General features: G+C 34.2%; 1 protein-coding gene across 1 annotated transcript; it reads right to left on the bottom strand.

The window, feature by feature from the left end:
- Positions 1-18826, bottom strand: LOC105318275 (synaptotagmin-9). The gene is made up of 5 exons (XM_034476648.2): positions 18258-18826; positions 6949-7793; positions 3627-3747; positions 2689-2860; positions 1-1097 (listed from the first exon to the last, which is right to left on the bottom strand). Exons 1-5 carry the CDS (start codon positions 18277-18279, stop codon positions 857-859), a joined length of 1401 nt encoding a protein of 466 aa, XP_034332539.1. The 5' UTR covers positions 18280-18826; the 3' UTR covers positions 1-856.
- Between the last annotated feature and the right edge of the window lie 5990 nt (positions 18827-24816).

The raw sequence follows: 24816 nt of genomic DNA, 5'->3' as shown, positions 1-24816 counted from the left end.
TTATTTCAGATTATCATAATAAGACTTTATTCACATTCACACAAACCGTATATCATACTTTAAGATCAAAACACGTATGAATGAAAATAGAAGATGCCTTGTAATGCAATAATAATTATTGGGTCAAACCATCATGACCACAAAATAACAAATTGTATCGAATACATTGATTAACAATTCACAACTCACGAGACAACAAGAGCTTTAGAAACCACTTTGACGTCTTTTTCTATTCATTTTTTTTTCTTTTTAACAAATACACCATCTTTGTCATCTTGTGACATAATGGTCAGGAAAATAGACTCAACATACTAAATTACTTAATTATTTTTTACCATATTTTTCTTTTTAAATATTTCCATTACAACAATAACATATTAACAAATCATAAAAAATAAGCAATATGTTTTTCTTCAAATCACAGATGTAAAACATTGATTCCAACAATAAATATGATAAAGGATATACATATATACACACACGGGAATAGAAATATAAAAATATAATGCATATTAACAACTATAACTTATATACCATGAGCATGATTTGAGAAAATTCAGTAATAAATAAGATGCATACATATAAGACCATACATGTACATTATTTACATTATAAATATAGTTTTCTCTAGATTCTTAGAATGCCAACATAAACTTGCATGCACCGACAGCATATTGCTTTAAATACGGAAAACATCATTTAATAATTTTAAATTAAAAACGGCATGATTGTGTAGGTTCATATACAGTTGTTATCAAATGTCATTCATTATTCTGAACAAAACTTTTGTCCAATCGTTTTAGCTCGCTGGGCAGCAACGTGTCCATTTGTGGATGGAGCTTTCTACAGTGTTTCTTTACCCATATAGGCTTCCCTCGCTGGAGTCCACCGTGGATTGCCGGGACTGACCCTGGCAGTTCAGTCGACATTTACCCATAGTGCTCTCGTTTGTACAGAAAGGAACGTGCTCCTGTAAAGTGTACCACTGAGCCACGGGTTTTCGCGGGTTTTCCAGCATCTCGAACCAATGGTCTCTACCCAAACCGACGTGTTTTGGACCTAGAGCACAGCAGCCCATCACCTCGTTGCTTCCTATTCTGTAAACCAAATTCATAATATTTGTCCATAGCTATGTGGGTTGTTTTAGACAGATGTGAAACGACATAGACTCGAGGTGAAATAAATACTTTATACAAGCAAGATCCAACAACAGATAATGAAACACACTGTGATATAATTTATAAATGCTAGTGTAATATTGAAAAAGTGGCACTTTTGCATCAGTCTATTATTTTACGCATGACTAAAGGTCAAAAAAGTTGTTATCCGTTCATTATTAGTTTTTCATTTTAAATTTTCCATAGCGGATTTTCAAATCCTAGTTGATTTTTGTTGTGATCTTGTCGGAATTTAAATTTCAATTTACTTTCCGATAGGAAATTTTAATTACTAGGTTTACCGTTTTTTCTCTACTGGATATACTTTTTTATAAATAAACTTTAAATTGTCATTTTTTTTGTCTGACAACGTGAATTTGAGCTTTGATAGACAAACTGCTCTGTACATCCCTTTAGATATTTAATTTATGGGAACATCTCTCTCTCTCTCTCTCTCTCTCTCTCTCTCTCTCTCTCTCTCTCATATTATGTTATATCATCAATCTATGATTTCATATATACTTCAGAATACTACTTATGTAAGTCCATGACGTTACATGTATTTTTTTCTTTTCTATTTCCACTTTTGAAAAAATTCTAAGATCGGTCGTATGACTTATCAGTTAGAATAACAAACGACTTTTTATTCCACAAATTGAACTATTTTGGTGTGTTATTATATTTTATTATACTTTCATGTTAAAATCCGTTTTATTACCCTCAGCGTTAGCAACACACTTAGCAACGGGTAACACAACGAATTGTTACAGTCATGCGCGTAAATTATGTGCGTACGGTTCGCCGTAGAATTCGCGTAAAGCAGTAAAAAATTCTCTTAAATTAAGACATTCAGTATAATAAAATAAATAGTGCCTGTTTGGGAGGATAACAGTTGAAAATGACACCCCTCGAAAACCATTGTCAACCTCCGCTTCGCGTCGGTTGACAATGGTTTCCTCGGGGTGTCAATTTCAACTGTTACCCTCCCAAACAGGCATTATTTATATATTATTATACTTTCATGTTAAAAACTGAAATCTGATTGGTTTAGACATATTTGGTAATCCGTTCTATTACCCTCAGCGTTAGCAACACACTTGGCAACGGGTAACACAACGAATTGTTACATGCGCCAAAATTATGCGCGTACGGTTCATCGTATTATCACTTCATTTCTATATAAAAGCAGCAAAATTTTCTTTAAAATGAAGACATTCAGTATAAAAAAACAAATAGTGCCTGTTTGGGAGGGTAACTGTTGAAATTGACACCCCTTGAAAACCATTGTCAACTTCCGCTTTGCGTCGGTTGACAATAGTTGTCTCTGGGTATCAATTTCAACAGTTACCCTCCCAAACAGGCATTATTTATATAATGTACCACTATTTAATCATGTTGACGCCTTCGATACTTTCATAATAGAATCAAGATACGCAAAATTAGAAATATTAGCCATAGAATTGAACGTTATTACTTGTTTGTATTATATTTTCCTCATCCTTACATCAAGGCACGGTCTTGATCCACTCACCTGTCGTAATCAATTACTTTGACTACAAGATATACGTCATCGACATTTTCTTGAGGAACGTCAAAGACCAGAGCCTCGTTATAGACTGGATTCAACGTGTTTTTCTTGACTGATGTCTTTCTCTTCTTTATTCGCTTTCCTTCACACATCAATGAAACCTTTACATACGGATCTGAAAAAAAATATATCATGTTTTTTAGCTTTCACACGTTGCTGACAATGCTCGACTTATGTTATAATCTTTCAAGTACATGTAGAACAATTCATAATTCATGACATTTATTAAATGTTCAACGTTAAACCATAGTGGTTCTTATTTCCCAAATGCTAATTGACCAAAACTTGTCTATACGTTCGTAACAATGACACAAATGTTTTGCCTTATTATTAAAAAATCATTTGCTTTATTGAATTTTCATATTTTCTAAGACCATTAGTCATTACATATTCTAACTCAATCCAAAAGTTCCTCATTTCCAAAATGCTTATTGACCAATCTGAAATGTTATACATTGTACTTTTATAATTGTTTACATGTCAAACACAATTATGTATTCATACGAATTTTCCAAAATTAAATGGATTTTTTAATCAACATAAAATCCTTTGTAAAACCCTACTTGAAAATCAGCGACGTAAAAGGAGACTTCCAACAGACTATCACAATGTCGGTTAAAATGTTGCATGGTTAAAATAGGAAACTTGAAAAGCTTTCCATTACATTGATAGCAGCGCATTTCTTTAAGCTTTAGAAGATTTTTTTAAAATAAGGTTTCATTTAGATCGCCCACTAGCATTGCATTGACGTAGTTTGATCGGTTTAGTCCATTGTCGGTTACGTGCTTAAGATTTAACGTCACAAAATTGCAGTTCCTCTATAAGACCAAGCTGCTTTTAGCTTCACATTTAGATACAATATGACGCCATTCATACTTTACCTGAAGCACCTGTGATGTCCATGGCTTTAAGATTACGAGCCTTGACAACGGTAAGGGTAAGGCGCCCAGCAGTGGGTAGGTAACAGAGGGACAGCATCAACTCCCCAAGGTCAAACTTTTCCTGTGGACAATAAAAACAAAATTTGTGTATTTGATTATGGTCATTTGATAATTTTGAAAGAACCTCGAGAACAAGGTGTGTAACGCTTAAAACGTTTAAATGGGATCAGTAAGAAACGATCATTTTTAATGAGACTATTTTTTTTATCAAAAATTTTGTAGGCACTGTAAAACTAAATATATAAGATGATGTGAATAACTTGTACATGAAAGTTTGAATAAAAAAAAAAAAATTGTTTAAAAGTCAACTCTCTTCGTTTTCAGGAATATAACACTATGTCGAAAAACTTTAAGTGCCAGTGTCAATATTGCATTTCTGCACAAGCCTAAGGAGCATAGTTACATCAAAAACTTAAAATGTGTCATATGATAGACCTAATATTGTTAATATAAAAAATGTTTATAAGCACTTAGGGTATTGTCTGGTGAGATGTTTACCTTTAAAAAAATATTAGTCTTATTGGGAAAATAATTTTTCTCTAGAATATTTAGGATTTCAACAGTAATAAAAGAACGCTAAGGAATCTTACATTTGATAGGATTTTAGCAAACTTTCATAGTATAGAAAATATTACTTTGCTAAAACTACTGAATTAAAATCCTGTAGGAAATAATTTATTCCTCAAGGAAAAAATATCCATGTGGGACTTTAAGAAAATATAACAGGATTTCCAATTATCCCTGTAGGACAATTATTTTTCCTTTTGAGTTTAATTTATGTTCTGAATATCAAAAGCTTAAGATCAGGTGAGACACTCTATGAACAAAAAATGTTTATATACTCAACAGGCAATGGTCTATATAATTTGGTTTATTATTTGATATAGATTTATTCAAAATTGCATTTAAAGCGGTCGCAAAACTGTCAGTTTGGCATTCTATTCTGCAAGTAGTTGTATATCAAAAATTGTCACATCCATAACTGTGCTTAAAACTGTACATAGGATTTCTAGTATAATTAAAATTGAATCTTTTTTAAATGATACCGGTATTTGTTTTGTGGAAAGAATATTTTGCTCAATGGATTTATAACTTTTTGTAGCCTTAAAGTGAATTTATGACATGGCAGAGCGCAGTATAGACCGCAGTGCACTATACTACACTGTTTTTGGTTATCGGATTCCCATGATAGGTTGTTCCTTTTGTTTTAATTTTGCGTTTATAAACATTTTGCACCTGGTAAGTTATTGGCGCATTTTAAAAGCATGGGCAAAGAATACAATAAAAATCTTCTAGAAAAGTTGGTTTCTACTTTTTTAATTTTCAAACTGATGCAACAGTTTAAAATACAATATTGAAGACAGAATCTTCATAATCCACTATGCCTTGTTCTTCTATTTTCTTGTAAATTTCGAGGTACCCTCACGTTACAACATTGATGATCAATCTAAAGGTTCATTCTTTTACCGTGAAAGTGAATGCATATCATCCAAATAATACCCCCACCCCCTTTTTTTGAAAAACAAAATAGTTTCTCCTAACTTAGATAATTTGATGTACGAATATGATACTCATCACCCAATTATGAACATACTTAGTATCATTTCGGTATTTCAAAGTTCATTGGGGTATCATTGGGGTTCATTGGGGTATCATTGGGGTATCATTGGGGTTCATTGGGGTATCATTGGGGTTCACTGGGGTAAAAAGACGCACCCCTCATCATGAATTTTAAGATTACTCGAATTTTTGCAATGTGATAGTAAACCCTCAAAACACAGTGTATATATTGGTTCTTAGTTAAAGCAACGTTGGGGACGACCGTAGAGCATGTCGTTTATTCTATTCTAGACACTGAAAAGTGAACTGGAGACAGTCCGTGGTCAATTCATGCAAAATTGACCGATTATAGGACTGCGGTATGGATAATGTACCACTGCATATAATGCCATCAAACCACCGTGGGAATGGTTATAGGGATATCTTGATTGGGATAATTGTACACATATTGAATTAATTCCGAAAACGGACGCCCGACGTTCTGTTTCCTCACGTAGCAGTTTTGCTGTCTATGATACGGATGGCAGATAAGTATATAGAACAATGTCGCATTCAACTGTCATTGATATTGGAGTTAAATTGTCGCTCTGAATAGAAAGGATTACCCAATTTATCCGTGCTTAGTAAAAAATGGTTTGCATCTGTGTTCCCCTCGGGCTGGTGAACTCGGGTTGTACTGATTTCTTATCACTGGGAAAAGAGCGATGAACTCGGTTTCATCCGACTTTCTAAATAAACCGTCATTCCAAATCTGACCGAATTTTTAAGATGAATTTTTTTTTTCAACATAACACTTAAGGTTTAGCTTAATCAAATGAGAGGTGTTGTGTACTTGAAAGAAAACTTAGTCTAGTATATTGGTGTTCTTTTATATCAGCTTTTTGTAGTGAGGTTTTTGTAATAGAGATCGATACAACCCTAATTACTTGACGAAAGATTATGGTCAGGCAGCAAATATCCGTTTTGCTCGTGTACAATGTACTTCCCATTGTAAGAGAACTTAGTGAAATAAAGTCATTTTGCTTTAAGAAGGGGTGGAGTAGGCGTTCGAGAGTAACGATCTTTGAGTCATTAAGCAACGCAGCTGGATCTTACTAGCATGTGTTGAAATTACTTTTCGCCAGATTTTTTTGACAGGGTTAACAATTAAGTATACAAACGTTAACACAGACTTTAAAGATGACCCGGTAGAACGAACAAATCAGTCATTATTTACTTCCTGGGTGGTTTAAAGAATTCAGTTTGAGACCAATCAACCAATTGTTGCAGTTGCAATTTGGTTGTATTAAAAGACGAAATTGGCCGACAACAATAAAGTTAGAGAATTTCAGATAAGTCTGCCGACGGTTTTGAGTTTAACGCAAGAACTGGACCCATGATACTTATTATTATAGAACCAATCCTAATTTTATTTTAAAGCATCATTGACAAGTTTTATCTTTTATGTGTTATGTCTCTTTCATATCTTATCCCTCAAGCTTCCAAAGGTTTTTTATTTTCACATCGGGACATATAAGGTTTTTGCCATACTTGTATGTCAGAATTGTTCGTTTTTTCAGATTTTATAGAAGTGAAATTTTAGCATATATAGCAGTCACTGAAATCTCTACATAGTACTAATTCTTTGTTGATTGTGCGGCTTTTACCCACGTGATGTGAGTCAACTTAAATTCTTGTTTCTTGTTTCTTGCTGACATCTTACCTGGTTAGCACTCATCACATCTCGAACAAAGAACGTCTCATTGGCTAAACTTCCTTCACACAAGATGTCCTTTATAACAACTGTTCCTATAAGATCGTGGCGGGAAAAACGATCAAAATCGTAAATATTAAACTGCAGCACACGTGAAGTTAGCTCTTTATATGGAACAGAAAAGGCAAATTTTTCATTGAACTCGGGAGATAGTGTTTTTCGATGAACTTTTGTCTGACACTTGTGTTTCCTATCAGGTAAAAGATAAATTTTGACGTAAGGATCAGACGTTCCCGAAAAATCTTTGGCGGGAAGATCTTCGCACCGTAGAACATTGACAACGAGGCTCTCGGAGCCATGTGTGTATGAGAGAGTAAAAAAGAGTTTTCCACAGATGCAGTGCTCACTTTTGACACTGTCTATTGAAACCTGTTTGTATAGCTCTGGTTTGATTACCCCTAAATTAGGCTGTTCTTTATGCTTAACGCTATGGACTTGAAATTCTATGTTAGAGAGATCCAGTTTGTGCGACAACTGACGTTTGAACAGTTCATGGCGCTGTGAAACTGTTGGAAGGGTAGACTGTCTGACGTTAGTTAGTCGGAAAATCCCCTTCTTCCCGACTCCCTCGTCCTCTTCCATGAAGTGTTTGTTTAGTTCCGGCGTGCTTTGGGAGATTTTCATGTGGGAGCCAGGATGAATGGCGTTTGGCGAACACTCCTCGTCCGAACTCTCGTACCACTGGAATCGGTGTCGCTTCCGCTTGCAGTACAGCCATGTCATGTACACAATCACTGTGACGATCACGGCGATTCCTGACGTTACTATGGCAACGATGTACCGCACAGGAAACCCTAAAGAGAAAATTCATATCGTTAAGCATCATCAAACGTGCTATATATTAATATAGGACTGGGCGATTTCTGGAGTGTTTAAATTATGATAGATGGATGTTGCTTTTAGTGTGCAATTTATTGTTTTATCTTTCATTTGTAGCCTCACCTATTGAGCTACAGAGATCTATAGGCACCAACATATGGCGATATAAGCTGTTTCATAAAGGGTTTAAAACGCCACGTTGTGTCGAAGTCATAAAAAGTAGAAGTCATGGGGTGTCAAGAATCCTGAAGTACATAGACATACTCCGGATCGTATCCGTGCTTCAAAGATGAACTGTGCTCGTACTCAGGTTTCCGATATTATGAAACCTTTCTTCAATTTCATACTTATCTTCCGGCTTAGAACAAAATGGCGAATTTTCAGAGATTTTCAGGGTGTACTCCAAATTGAACCAATATATACTCATGATCAGCAGTAACACGTTATCAAAAACTTTTAAAAGCTCGGTTTTTGGAATGGGTCACACGCTCGGAGAGTGGAGTAAGAGTTTGAGTATGAATAAAGTTTCATAACATTTGAGCCTTAAAACAACTTTAAAAATTCTCATTAGCAAAAATAGTAAAATCTGCTGGAAGTTTATTACAAGGATTTATGATATTTGATGGAAATCTATCAATTTTGACTTCATAAGTTGAGGCGAGACCTCTTATCTAAGCTCCTAATTTTGGCAGTGTTCAGTATCAAAGCTTCTGGAAAAAGGCATCGCCATTGGTGATAGAGATCATGCAACGATACTTTTTTATCAATACCTTTATCGTTCTCAGATTCAATACAAATTATATTTTCTTCAATTAGTAACCATATGTCATCTTTATCCCTGTGTGGTACATCATTTTGCTCATCGTATAGAAGAAGTCAATTATCTTCACCGTGAATGATATAATCTGCATTTTGTATTCACCTCGAAAATAGCAATTACATACAATGTGATGCCGTAAAAAACAATCAATGTATTGGGTTGTATAAGACAATCACACTAAAAGCGGTCAGTGACATGCGCAGTGCGATCAGATTACCACTTTCTCTATCGACTGGACCAGACGAGTGTTAATCGCTAGTCATCACTGTCACAGACTGCCGTCTGCTTCATATACCCAGAATTCCCTAGTGGCTCACAAAAGGACTTACATTCCAAGCGTTGTGCTTTGAATCTGTTGACGGTGCGCGGAAGTTACTTTTATCTCAGATCAACCTCTCTTGTGCTTTATTCAGTAAGATTCGGCGTGTTAATTGTTTTCTTGTTTATGTCTCCACTGCAGCCATATACTAGAGTTTATTGGGATGTGTACGCTACGTTAACTACATCGATCAAAATGGCAAAATAGGACATGGAAATTATTTTTTAAAAAAACGTACGCATCATCCGCGTAGTATTACGAAATAGCTGTCAATGGTCCAATATATTTTCGCGTTTTATCACACTCAATGATACAGAGAAAGTAATTGATTGGGTACGACATTTGTTTCTCTCTTCCGTGAAGCTTCCGTTGATTTATCAACCCCTAATCACGTTCACGATCGCAATTCTGTCGGAAAAAAATTCAAGGACATTTCGCTGTAAGATTATTATTAATAATCCAACATTCCATCGCGGTTTATGGCCCTATATTACGAATGGTCTTTCTATTCTTCACAACTAACTGTCACTTAAGTAGCTCATATGAAGACTCTTGTGTTCGATACCTGTTAGTTCCATTCTACCGCTAACCTATTTTGAATTCGATGCAACTGACATAATATATAATTATAGTGTATGCATGTGTGGTAAACAAGAAAAAAAAACCATTGAGCCTCGAGTAACTTGAAAACTGAGACTGGACATATATTAATCATGCCTTGGTTGATGGTTGTTGGATAGTTGTCAGGGACATTGAACGTTTTATTTAGATTTAATATTCTAGCTCTCCAATCTATGATGGCATAGAAAAGTGCTTTAGATAAACATGATATTCCATAGTATTGCTATAAAAATATATACTCCGTGATTGTTATATATTATACAAAAACAAATACATGACTGGTAAATGTATATCTACATTTTATAGTAAACTGGAAAATAATGTCTAAGGACTATATGTTTTAAAAGAAATAGTATAATGTGTAAATACTGAACAATTTAAAAATTAGATAACATTCATTCTATTTCTTAATACAAATTCTGCTTGTGACCAAAGTTTGATATTCTGTAATTTTCTCTTTTGTTTCCTTTGCGCAATGCCGTTTTCTTATACAAATGAAATGAGCATGCATATGGATTTTGATAATGTTGAGCAGAATATTACTTTACGTTGTCGAGTTAGAAATGATAAAGACATTTTTAAACGGTTTTGAATAAACGTCTTACAAAACAAGAACTTCCCCTGAGGCAAAGCCGAGGGAAATAGTTGCTGTCGAGGAGGACATTATAAAACTGAAGCATTCGCTTGGAGACCGCGCCTTTCTGGTCATTCGGGGAAGATACAATTTACATGTACGTCATATAGAGTATACCCGCTTCCTGCAATGCGTAACCTTTAATAAACGAGCACTGCAAAGCGAATTAAAACAAATGACGGAACAATTAAAGATGGCAATAAATTCGGCTGATAGCAGACCGAGACTGATGTACGAGGGAAAGTCTGGCGGTCTTATCTTTGTACGAAGTCATCGCTCAGTCTTTACAAAAGATTATTAAAAGTTTCATTGTACTTTTCCCTTAGGGCTTCAAACGTTTCATTGACGCAGATCGATTGCTTAATACGGATGTTCTAGCATGCATATAAACGGATTAACATCGTCCTGTTACTTACGGGTCTTTTTTCATTTGAGTTTGTATAAGTTCATGTATAGTATTTAAGAGATCACAGAATAGGTTCTAAAAACGTGGAATTAAATGATATGTGCTTCATTTAATGTTTCTCATGCTCAAATTGTTACAAATCTTGCTTGAAGATCAAAACTTGGACTATTTCATATTGCCCATCCATGTTCTCCATTATGCTTACGTTTTAAACTATTATATCAATCGAATGATTCGCAAAAAAACATAGATCAAGGGCAAAGTGCCCTTATTTGTTTCTTTCTCCGAAAATCTTTCGACAAAAGGATTTTTTGTGCGTTTATGTGTTGAAGATTATACGTAGGTTCAGGGAAGGAAGCTTACAATATAAGATGCGAGAAACAAAAATTGTCAGGTGATCAAGACCATGTACTTTGGCACGTTGTCCATATGTTTATAAGTTTTGCTAACAGATATAACGCTGTATTTTTCAACCTACCGTCATTCAGTGATAATTAAAAGATGGCGGCTCAGATGAATTATTTACAATGTAGAAATAAACAAAATAGTAAACAAACCCTGACATTAATTAAGTTTTAGCTGAAGTGCATTTCCAGTGTATCCTATTTGATAATCATTACAGAGACTAAATAAATGATTTCAATGCATTAAGACATATATATCCATGTCGAACTACGAAGAGAATGGAAACCAAAACCACGTGATATGATATAAATACGGCGTCCGCTGAAAAAAAATCAATTGATTGAAATATTATTCAGGATACAACTGACAAAATCCGATAGTTTCCCTCATTAGACTTCCATAAAAATGATAAATCACTCAGATGTATAACAGTTTACTTTACAATATTGCAATATGGCGCAGCAGTTTTTTTTTTTCTTGGAAGACTTATTTGCATGTTATTTTCTCTTGAGAGAAACAATTGCTTTAAAAGATAGTCGATACCTTATAGCTAGTCTCAAATCATAAGGATAACGTGTGAAGAATGCACATCGGTTTCCGTGACATCTAAACGATGGAATGTGGAGTGAAATATGAACTTGATAAAGAATCGTTCATTAATTGATGCGTGAAAATTAATTTCATAAATCACAGATAAATGGTGATTGTATGTGGTTGCTGTTGCGGCCTTGGCAATAAATTGTCGCCAATTACTTTCGCTACAATTACTTATCCCCATCATACCGAATAACGGAACAGTTCACGTACTTGGTTTACGTTCAGACGATTGGGAGGTAGACCATCTATTTTGCTTGTATGGGACACCTGTCGATATTAATGCGGATTAAAAAAAAACTTAATTTACACACCGGTTAAGAATTTTCAAATATTTGACTAAAACATGTTTTTAAAAATGTACATGTACATGTTTAAAAGCTCCTGTGGGGTTTGAACTCATAACTAATGACTTAGAAAAAAATTAAATCATACTTGATTTTTTTATTATCGTTTTGATAGGAAGTACGTCACAATATCAAAGTTTCCCAAACAACCTTAAAGCAGAAAGCATTTTTAAATACTTCAAGGCGGGGTAAGCTCTAGTAAATATCCAACAAGTTCTCACCTTTTATCATTGACATATTGACTTTGAAATTTTAATGTAACTAGATGTTGTATCCTTACAAAAATCCTTTAGGTGGTATTGGACATCTCCAAATTGTGACATACTTCAAATCGAGATAAACAATAAAATAAAGTAATGTTTTATGTTTTCTTTTCTGAAAGTGTTACCTAACATCGTACCGCTCTGGGTTAGAGCTTTAACTACGAATCTGTAAGTCACGAGTTCGAATCCCAATGTGGCTTTTATATTTTTACCTCTCCAAAACTTTTAAACCACATTTTTGTCAAGTATTATAGAAATAAAAAATTCTAAATCAGTGAGAGTTTTTTTTATTTCAATGCATTTTATATCCACATTAATTAATATCGACAGGTTTCCCATTCCACCTTAAATAGAAAAGTCCTACTCGCAGACTTTCTTCACTTATAATCAGGAATTCCAAGCTGGACACAAGTATCGAAACAACGCTGCTTGAGAGAGTCTCCTTCTCAAAAAGAAAAAGGACGTTATCACATGATCCTGATTGAATCTCACTTCTCTCCGGATATGAAGCAGCAACTATAATTAATTAGTTAGGATATTCAGCCGTACCCATCTCCGAAATACTAAGTATTATACGCAATATTTTTGCCATTCATGACTACTATATAAGGAGTCTAGATGGTCAACATATGTCATCAGATTTTCATTAATTTTTAGACATTGATTATTGAGCTATAAATCATTAGGTAAGGTAAAAGTAAAATTACTGTTTGGAATTGCCCATCGCATCATTGGCAATCATTTCATATACCTAAACTTTAAATTTGAAGACTTTCCAATATCTTTTTAAAGATCTATAGACTTCCCTCTTAAGAAGATGAATATATATAGTCTAAAAATGGTCAAGTCTGTCCAGCCCTCTCAAAGACAATTATTGAGTATAAAAAAAACTGCATACGTCGATCTCAATTTTTCTAACTTTTTTTCAAATCTGGAAATTACCAAATTTGAAAAAAAAAATCTTAAGTAAACAAAAATGTTCTCTATTACCTGTACTAAGAGACAGCTTTGGTTGTAGGTATGGGCTAATAAAAATTGCGATTAACAAACTGTTGTTTTAATGAGCAGTCCGCCTCCCACGTTTGTATGACTGAAAAAGTGTGGAGTTAAATTATTTTTTTTCTTTTACTTATAAGTTTCTTTCGTTTACCGAAGAAGAAAGACGGAGAACTGAAAATGTCTTGATATATTTTGACAGAAAACCAGTCTGTCGCTTTGCCTTTTTATTTAGAAAACATCAATCATTAATTAGATTTAGATCAGGAATGATATTTTAATAATCTTTACTTTAAAAAAAAATAAGTAGATAAAAAATAAGGATTAAGACTTCTTAGACTACAGACATATTATTCACATTTCCGTATTCCAACATTGATCCCTAGATTCTTCTACAAATCAACGTGCAGCACTTGGGAAAGAAAGTCCAATAAAGTCTTTCTAGATCAAATCTATGTTTCGTGTCTTCCTAATTATCAAACAAATTGATGACCTGGCGATCCTACTCGAACCACAAGACGAAAAGAACACAAGTGAGGGCTCAAAACTCAAATCGATAAGGGAAAAAACTGGACAGTTTATTTTCCTAGACAATGTATTTCGAGGAAGCTTGGCATTACTTATTTAGACAAAATAATACATGCATGTTGTTCTGTTGATTAGGTCTCAAACAATCGGAAATAAATGAGTTCCTTTGATGTTTCCTGATGACAGGAACTAAACTGAACTTCTCACATTCAGTCAGAACTCTCTCTCTCTCTCTCTCTCTCTCTCTCTCTCTCTCTCTCTCTCTCTCTCTCTCTCTCTCTGACATACAAGACTATATAGCCATTTGTAATCTTTCGTAACATGAGATATTCAACCGCCGTTTAATTGGGATATTCTTTATTACGAAAATACTAATATACTCTAATATGTTATTCAAAAGACAAAACGGAATGCTCATATTTCTAAATTTTAAACCTTACAAAAATATGATAGTTTATGACGTTAAAAAACATCTTGACTCCTATTCTTTATTCGCGAATACTCGTAGATCAGGTTAGGGGGAAAATATAACTGAAAAAAAGCAGGCTACTGTGACCTACAAAAACCATGAAGTTAACCTGCATTAACATGCATTATGCAAAATGACGAACATTCAGGACATTCATCACAACGATAATAAAAGTCAATAAAATATAAATATAGTCCGACAAATTCGTTCCCATGGTGATTAAAAATTACGTTTACAGGACAAAACGGATAATTTCATTTTGCCTTCCTAGAAGAATAGCACGCTAAGACAAAAGTGGCAGCAGATACAGAAGACGCCAATTACCCGTGTCTGCGTGGTGGAAGTTCCCATAATTCCTCTCTTCACGCAAAAGAGCCATAAAGCTCTCTGTCCTCGGTTTGTTTCATTAACAACAATTACGTCAGGAGAATGTCGTGATTTACGGGGAACGTTGTGTCGAAATGATCAAAACTGCTGCATTTTTTTTTCACAGCAGTTGGCCAATTTGTAAAGCAAACGCCAAAACTTGACTCGAGCCGTTTTTTCTTAATTTAGTTATACAGCATTCCCCGGTTTTGTTTCAATGATTACTTATATATCTTACTCGGTTTGGAAATGTATGAATCAGAGTAAACTGAACCGTTCTGGGAATATTAGAAACATTAGAAAGTAAAATCAAAAAATGAGAGTAATTTTCAAAGTCGACAACATTATTTGAGAAATCGTTTCCGTACATTTAATATTTTAGAGTTCGTTTTCGTCAAATCTCTTCTGCAGTTTCTTGCTTAAAAGAGTTTGGATTTAAGCACAATCATGAATATACCGTTTACAAAACTTAGTACCTTAAAATAATCGGTAAATTCGATGCAATATATTTAGAGGCATTGCTTTTCAAGGAAAGTTATTTAGAAATACCTAAAAACAGTCAGATTTTAAATGGTTAGAACAATTTAGCTATTCTTGTAATATATATAAAGACGGTGCCAGTTTTACAGCGGTTGCGTTTGGAATCAAGAGAAGACAATCCAATCTAGAGATAGAACTAGTACGGGCGTAGACTAGATTTTATTATTACATGTATTTGTGTGTTAAAAGATTGTTTGGACACATTTTGAATACGATTTTTTGGATACTATTTTCCCGAGAATTCATATTAGAAAATTCGCCATTTTACACGTAAACAAACAGCACCCCTTCACCCTGGGCTGTTGGTGGGGTTGTATAGAATACCAGAGGCAAGTTAAGCAGACAATATATGACTTAAAACGTCCGGGGAATCGTTAAGAATCAAATATTTGAACAGAATGTGTTAGAAAATAAGATAAAGACCAAAACTAGCGGATTTTAGTGCGCCGTAAAATGCAGCTTTTTTTACTGTGGGATGCACTGTAGCTTACAGGTGGTCCATCCAAATGTTTCAGACCATTAGCTACAGACTTGCAGCTACTAGTACCATATTTTGGTAAATATTTCAAATCATACTCGTTTCTTATTTCAAAGCACGACTGCAGTCGTAATTAAGAAAACATTATTTTACTCATAATTTATGATAGCTAAACTCAGGATCCAATTCGGAGACAATCTTATAGCCTAAACACATTCTTCTCTTACTCACAAATAATGGTAATTCATGAAACTATCGCAATTCATGCGAAGTATAGAGGAACTAAATTCTACAATGAGATTTACTAAAACGAAATTAATCCTGTAAATCCGTGCGTTTGTGTATATCTCTAGGCTCCGCTTGTAATAAAGAGTTCCAGGGATGCAGATTCCCCGAGGCGACGCTCTCTTGAACAAGATTTACAGCCTCTGTTGATAGTATTGTATATTGGGTATCGTTGACCCTCAACACAGCGGTTTGTGGTCCTTGAGGGACCGGTTTTATGGCGATGCAATTCTAGTAATTTAATGCATAGAGAATTATATAGATAGTACAGGTTCAATGAGGGGGACGTGAACATCAAGGCCAAGTTTCCAAATATTTATCATCCATTTGCATTGGTCGTCGATTTTATGGCAGAATAAAACACAATTTCAAGATTATGTGTACAAATGGAGGTTTTGTTTTACCAAAATCAATAGGGTTTTTTTTCATGGAGCATGAGGTGTTTGACAACAATGGAAATTTATTCAAACGCAGATGCATCAAATATGAGGAAGTCGTCAAAGCAAGACAGAAAGTGTACAGATTTTTGGTCATGCTTCAAGTTTTACGACGTAAAGAAAATAGTTCCAATAAAGTAGTCCTTTTTTTAAAAAAAATGCATTACGACTTCCATTGATGCTTTCTCTACTGAAGAGAAGTGCACGTTAGATAGGTGACTTCTCGGCAAAAGTACATGGTTGTACCTTTAAAAGGGAATTCTCCTCAGGGCTTCGGTTTGAAATATTTATTTCAACCGTTTTCCTTGAAGTGAAATCATCATGACATATTGATTATCTAACGTTTCCTTCAATTTCAATCATCTGTCCTTTTTTCTATGCAGTATACAAATACTTTTGGAATTTTTATTTTAAGCTTTAATTGGTATTGGTTTTGGTTTTTCTATATCTTGGTTGAGATGTGAAATTATTCTTGGTGATTGTGGTTTTCATTATTATAGTGGTGCTGTAAAAACGTCAAAAAAGCTATTTTTTTTTCAGCATAACAATACATTGACGTTTGTTTGATGATATCATGGAGCATAAATACAGTACGTATGACAGTAAATACCTTCAACACTTTCGATTCATAAAGAATGATTCGATTCATTCGATCGCGCTCTGTGGAAGATACTTATTGCTTATAAGAGAATTTTTATAATAAGAGTGCGGCTCTGAAGATTAACTTCGTGACAATACGTTTGCTATTACTATTGTTGCATTAGAGAATAGAGAAACAGCACGACTTCTTGTGACATGGTTTGATCCTCGTGTATATGGTTTTATTTTTTATCATCATGATCGTAACTTGTTAAAATCATGGTTATTTCAAATTCATGCATACATGTACCATGTATATAATTCACTTCTATGATTACCGGTGTGGTATTGCAAAATAGAGTGATAAAGGGTAAATATGCGAAATTATGTAAGAAAAAATAATAGGAAACGAGATCTCATGCATCGCTTTCAGTGACCAAGGCTCTCATTCGGTGATGTAAACAAGAAACATGACAATATACCATGAATGCAAATTGTTTCGCGAAAATGACGTACGCGTAATATTACGGGCAGCTCGTTGCTGTGAAAGAAGCAATGTAAAATGCTGCACGTTTTGTTGACAAATTAATCATCATTTTTTGTTTGGTGCCCCGTCTCGCAATTGATATACGATGTCGATAGGAGATTATCAATAATCCATTAGGGAAATGCAGATATGCATCCCGACTAATTTCTGTCAGCTAGTAGAATTTTATCACAATGACAGTCTTTCCAGCAATGATCAGTCCCCTTCACATACCTTGATGAACTTCAAAGAACAGGCCACAAGAATTAACAGCAAATGGGTTGTTGAAATTTACATGCCTAAAGGCTTTTCTCGTTCATTACCAGAATTACGACCAGTTTATTGGAAGCCAGCTCTCTGTTAGCTCTGATCGCTTTATCAAACTCTACCCAACACAGTTGTTGAATGTGACGGTTAAAAATCAATTTGATATTGAAATGTCGATTTTTATGTATTCGTAGATATTTGATTGTTGTTATATTCTTGAATTGGTTTTTTTCTTTTCAAATTGTTCTTTATTGTAGTAAAAGGGACTGTAAAATTTAATATATATAGAAGATTCATAAATTTATTTAAAAAAATAGAAATGGTAATGCACCAATTCTCCTTATCTATACAATGGGACACAAGACACGTAACTGAAAAACAAATCTTGAAAGTGGATTTTTAAGATGAACATGCATTTTCTCTTTAACCTTCATGACTACTCTACATTTACAATCTCGCTATATAGCTAGAATTTCGTTTTTGATTTACATTAAAGTGAATTTCTACTACAAATCCTGATAAACTAAAAATAATTTTATCCATCATGAACAGAGCTTACCTTCTTCTTTGCTCTGCACCATTGTTAATATCCACCATAAATCCAAAGGTTCATATTTACCGGCGATGCATCACTTACTGTTTATTTTAAAAATCCATTTACGATTCTCAGAACTTTACTCCGGATCATGGCGCTCTCTTCTGTACAATCGATGTACGTCACGTCGAGTGTAGATTATAATGGACCGCGACAGAAACCTACACCCAAGCATCAAATCACACTCCGACGAAATTAACCACGGCAATGAACAAGATGATCTCAGGGCGCGTCTAACGTACGATGGATTTTCCCGCGCGAACGCTGTTTTTTTTTCCCGCGCTGCACGAAATCCAGCAGAAAAGATTTTTACTGACAATTGTACCAGAAACGGAGCAAAGCTTCGTCAATTATCGGAATGCTTTTGTGAAATATCTTATGGCCGCAGTGAAATCACGTTCTGAACTCGCAATTAATTACCAGCAGTTCATTTATTGCAATAGAAACAGTTACAAAGCGATTGTGTTTGCCTTGTGTCCGTTTTTCGCGCCCGATTATGCCTTTTACCGCGACTTCTCTATTGAACATTATGTAAATGCTATCAATTTATTGTATGAAATATTTATCATGTATCGATCGCTTTTCTCAGAAGCACGTAAGCTACATGTTTGGTTTCCTTTAATATTTTCACGGTCCTGAATTGTTAATCAGTCAAAACGTTTGATATTCCAGGTTCTTAGTCTTTTGTGGAACGATTTGCAATCTTTTATATAGCTTTGTCATCAAGTCTATCATGGAACCCAGGCCCTGGAAACAGGCTGTTCAGTGCAAGATGAGAGCAAACTATTACTTGATTAGAATTCCGTGCAACTGTTTCTTCGTCTTTCAATGTTTCAGATGTTCCAACAATTTTGGATCTCAGGTTTACCATAAGCGTATTGTTTCAAAAAGTTTTCAACATGTATAATTACGTAACAAAATGATAATTTTATTTAATTTTTCTCACCTCGGTGCAACACAATATGAAACCCTAATGTCTCTCTTTAATATGTTGTAATGTGTTTTTTAAAATGTGGCGTAATTTTTCAATTTGTATCATTTATGTATGTTAATTAATATATAATTGTTGAAATGAAATGCGTGTTCTTTATTTTATTTAATTTCTTCATTTTTTGTTAGAAAGGAGATTCAGACAGACACGCAATCTAATGTAGAAAAGTGTCGGGACCTCTTTTTATGAAAGCATGACACACGGAATATTAATCCCAGCAGACCAGACTTAATAGTTTGTTGTTTTAATGAATAATTCATCGGCGATGACATTTTGAACAAATATGTCTCTTCCAATCAATATGTATGACAAAACGTGAGTTTTTAGGTCGAATGATATCTACAAAGGGTTTGGGTTGTCCTGGTCAAGACCCCTGTAAAAGCGCATTAGTTCTCTATAGGAATAAGAAAACCAGCATACTTTGTATCAGATGAAATTTCAAAGGCGAAACCCTTGCCTTTTATTTATCAAAGGAATGATAGGTGGCAAAGAACACATATACCATGTCTTTTTTGTTTATTATTTATCATGCATCGAACGATGGAGGTGATGGTTGTACGTCAAGCAAACTACATACTGTAAACCAACTTTTATTCGCGTGCGAGAAATTTTTGCGAGGTAAGCAAGAGCCGCGGACCAACATTTGCCATACAGTTGTAAGAAATAAAAAAGGCTTGGTCGCAAAAATTAGTCGCCGCAAACCGCGAATAAAAGTTGGTTTACAAAAAGTCAAAGCTTTAAGGAGATATAGGACACTGGTCACGTGACTATAATTGTAATTATGGATAAAACAAATATTATATGTTGACAATCCAGCCTCCAAATTAAAAGAGAGTGATTATCCCAGTATAACTTGTCGATCGAACTTATTTTGTTTCTCTCTTGAAAATAATACATGTATATAGGGATTCGATTTAATAGAACAATGGAACAAACATTATATTGTGTGTTGTTAAACTCAAAAGAAGGTTTGAAAGGAACGGCAGTCGTGTTAACATCTAGGTAAACCTCGTATTCAACCGTAAGAATATATACAATGTATACTAGTTTTTAGTTAAAATCTGTTGTTGTTCCATTCAATAGTAAATATATACATTTAATATTCAACTTCATAAACACACATGATTTCATGTTAGTTTAACTGTTGAGATTCAGATGTGGTTTTCTTTGTTTACAAACCGAGTGAAATACACCTGCATGTTGCTATACTGTTTGATCGATAACGATTATCCTTAGTCTTGAAATCAAAGTTGAGTGGTAATGTACGTTTATAATTGGGCAAGCCTCTGTTTGTTAAGTGACCAAGGGAACATTTAAAGTTCTCTTGTAATGTCGTAAGATTGGTTCCACCCGTGTATTATTATTTAATGTGGTTGTTTACACTCTCAAAGACACCCGGTTTGATTTTAATTACAATTTCAATTTTGCCACTCTAAAACGTAAAACAAAAACGGCTTTATTTCACTTTCTAGTGATTGCATTCCGGTACGATCTGATAAATTGCCCATGTTTGTAGTTCTGACTGCCAAATAAATCTTCCGTTAATTCATAATTGTATATAACCATAGCATGTCTATAAAACACCAAGGCCTACGACAAAAATGATGACTCTTTGTCGCAAGACGGCAGCTGTGGAATCCAAAATGTCTCGGTTGATAACGCAGTATAGATTTTTGACACTTTTTGGGTTTAGTTTATACTGTCACCATCTTATTATAACATTCTGTCGTAGTTTCCATCCTAAATCGATCTTACCAAATGGGAAATTAAAGCAGTCGGCGAAACTTGGAAGATAAAGTAAGATGCATTGTTTGAGAGAACAAAAATATAGGGGTTTTGGATGTTTTTTTTCAAGCTGCGGTTTCAAAACATTGAAAGCTTTGGAAGATGAAAATCGATGGTTCATTATTTGTCTTAATTTAAGGTTCTTGGCAAAGAGTTACAGTGATTTAGTATGCTTTCTAATCTTTACAACCCCATTGCTTCTGTGGAAATAGGTTAAAGGTTTATAAAAAAAGAAATCCATAAAAAATATTATGAAGAATTATCTCAGAACTAATTTGTTGTTCCTTGTAATAACAATTTTTTGTTATCGATTAGTTTCAACTTTTAATATGAATACGGGATAATTTTGTTTAATAACATTGTTTAAAAATGTGTACGGATCAGAATTTGCTTTGATACATTTTTTTCTTTCTGCGTTTTCTTTAACATGATTTATTTACTTTTTTCCATAGACTTATTGGCCGAAAAATCGTTTGATGTAAGAAACTGCTTCGTGTATATACATAGTGTAAAATAAGTACAATTTGTTGATGCATGTACTATTGAACAATGTCTAATATGACGTCACAATAAGTTGCACTGCATTGTCGATATGATATTTGTCTTGAAGTTCCATTCATCGAAATCTACAATTGCATGGTCAGGAATTTTATACAAGAGATTGGAGTTATAAACAGGTGACAAATCATTTTCCTATATATGTTCTCATAAAACTCGTATGGGTGTCTGTGTTTGTTTTCTTTTGCTGAGCCAACTACAAACCTTAACAGTCCAATACTTACAGTCCGCTTGACGTAATGAACTCCCAAAATTCAATTCAATATCGTCAATATTTTAAAACATGATACATCTAGTTTTCGAAATTGTTGAATAAAATATAAAGAAATTTCAGCAAAGTTTTCCCAGAAGTCATTTCAAATTAAATGAATTCTAAACGCATGACTAGAAATCAATATTTTTTATCATTTTTTGGTATAAACTCCCGTGCTATATTGTAATTTCAAACTCAAATTTACTTCTAATGAGCATATCGATATTTGTCAAGAATTATTCATGGGAACGAAAAAAGAACTGAGTTGGCCAATGTGAGTAAGCGCAGGCAAAACTGGCTCTAGAATTCCACTGGTCAGGGTTTTTAGCGACATGAACACTAACCAATGAAAGGGGCGATTTAAAGAGATGTATATTATAGATGGTCAGAGTCTATAAAAACTAAAATAACTTTTCTCTACATATATGCACGTGGTGGCTATATAAAAATGATACGGTGAAATAATAGCAAGACATTTTTCGTTTTTGTAACTGGTAATTTTCTTCAAAATGAAAATCTAAAATCTGAATATGAGTTTCAATTTTTTTTATTTACGATTAAAAATCGGTGTTATATTCTGTTTTAATGCATAATTTTATGGACTGTCATTCCTGTTATGTGGTTTCATATGACAGGCTCGGCAGATTTCGAGTGGTGATTTTGTATTGGTTAATATTTTATAGCTGTATAACTTTAAATTATCAATAATGTTCAAAATAGGCACGGATAAATTGCAGGAAAAACTGAGCAACCGTAATTGCAAAAGACATAAACGCAACAGAGGTATGAGTTTATTGCTCATCAGCCATGCCATGTTGAAACAGTATACCAAAATTCGAGCCCGATGAAATCAATTTCATTTGAATCATTTAGATTATTTATTATTAAGAATTCTTACTTCCTGTTACTGAAACTGAATTGTAAATTGGCGATTGCGGTCGATATAGCACCAGAGACAGTATTTTTCTTTCAGAGCACTGAGTTGAGTATAAACAACATATATTTGTACTGGCGATGTATATAGTGCTATCAATCTATATACTGCATTATTTATTGTAAAGAGATAAACGATGCAGTACTTTTAAGATCACAAAATATTGATCAAAAAGCACTGATATGTACTCCATTAAACTAAACGTTCGAGACATTACCAGAGGAATAAAAAAACAAGGCCTGTCGTGAACCTGGGGACTTACTTGATTAAAAAATGAAGCAGGGGAATCAGTAAACAGACGGGGTGTGTTTAGCAACAAGTATTTCATTCGACCACAAATTTCAGTGTGCCATAAAAGTCGGATAGGATAATTGAAACTCTCTCTCTCTCTCTCTCTCTCTCTCTCTCTCTCTCTCTCTCTCTCTCTCTCTCTCTCTCTCTTTTATGGCGAGGATTATTTTTTTCCTAAAACAAATATCAGGCAGTAAACATGCAATCAAAAATAAAACTAAAAATATGAATAATTGCATGAGCCTTTTGTATGAATAAAATCAATGGTTTAAATTGATATGAAAGAATAGAAATCAATGGTTTAAATTGATAATCTTTCATTTGCCTTTTTAAGTTATGCAATGCTGATTTAATTGCGGGCGAAGTTACATCCTCTGAAACAGACTTTGGGAGATGTTTTGGTCTTTTTTCCCTAATAGTTCAAAGTTTTTAGTCCAAAATGGCGGATTGCAAAGCAAGTTTAGATATTTCCTGGATTTGAAAATCATACAGTTATGTATGACATCTTGGCATGCTACTACGTGTGCATGTTGACTTTTTTCACCAATGACGAATTGAATGCAACTCCACCTGTAATCATTTGCTTTGTGAATAGCAAGGACGGAATTGTAAATCCTTCGATACACTAATGGATTCTCACAAAGAGTACTCTCTTTGATTCCAACGTAACCTTTGGAAATTTCCTCTATTAGCTACCGTTTTTCATTCAAAGTAAATTACCATAACTGTTGAGTTGACCCTTTGATATTTCATTGTATTCTATCACTGCATCGCCGGGGAAATGAAGAGCGAGTTGTTTACGGCGATTATGCGCTCTAATGAATTAAAACTTTTTAATTATCCAACCATAATAGTGATTCATGTCCCATTGTCCCCGCATTGAGATTCAGTGTCACTTTGATCTGGCACTTGACTTTGCTGAGAGAAACTCGGCCATGTCGACGGTTACAGGAAGAAACGGTATCGCCATCAATTCATTAACTTCTGGATATTTGACAAAGTAAAAGTCTATGTTGAATCGAATTGACTTACTAGTTGATAAATTGTTTTCCATTGTTTTGTGTTGTGTTATGAATACATTTATTTAAGTCATTTAAAAGGGGTCAAGAAAACAAACCTTACGCGACGGGTTTCATATTTTGTTTTCAGAAGAATACGACAAAAAGCAACAGGCATTCTGTATAAAGAATACTGCAAAGTATTTTAGCAGATAAACAATAAACAAAACAATAAATGTATTATGTTGTGGAGTAAAAGTGATGTGTGTAGAAAAATGGACTTTAAAAATCGAAGTATTATGTCTGTCCAGCTTCTTTTGGATCCTTTTGTTTGCTTTCACTAATACCAGAAGTACGTGAGCAAATGTATTTCAGTTATTCGTAGAGACCACCAAACCAAGCCTAGGATGAAAGATTGGCGACCTTTCTTTATGGATGAGATATTGCTATGAAGACATTAAAGAGTTCATTTACATGTAGGGATAAATCTATCCATCTTTTGATATCAGTTTAGAGAAAAACTGTTGAAAATGCAAACAAGTCATAGCTCTAGGTATTGCTGGTACAATGGTACTTCGATAGTCTGGAGGCGTATGCCTATAATAAGTACTAGTCATTGTATTGAAAAAGCTGACCGAAAGGACAATACTAATGCTTTGAATGGAACGTTCAGTAATTTTGTGAATGCCGTCGGACAGATAAGTAATCGAATT

Source organism: Magallana gigas, chromosome 9 (genome assembly GCF_963853765.1).
Source record: "Magallana gigas chromosome 9, xbMagGiga1.1, whole genome shotgun sequence".
In the NCBI taxonomy this organism is placed as follows: Eukaryota; Metazoa; Mollusca; class Bivalvia; order Ostreida; family Ostreidae; genus Magallana; species Magallana gigas.
The sequence above is the reverse complement of the archived record's forward strand: the minus strand, read 5'-3'. Positions and strand labels throughout refer to the sequence as shown.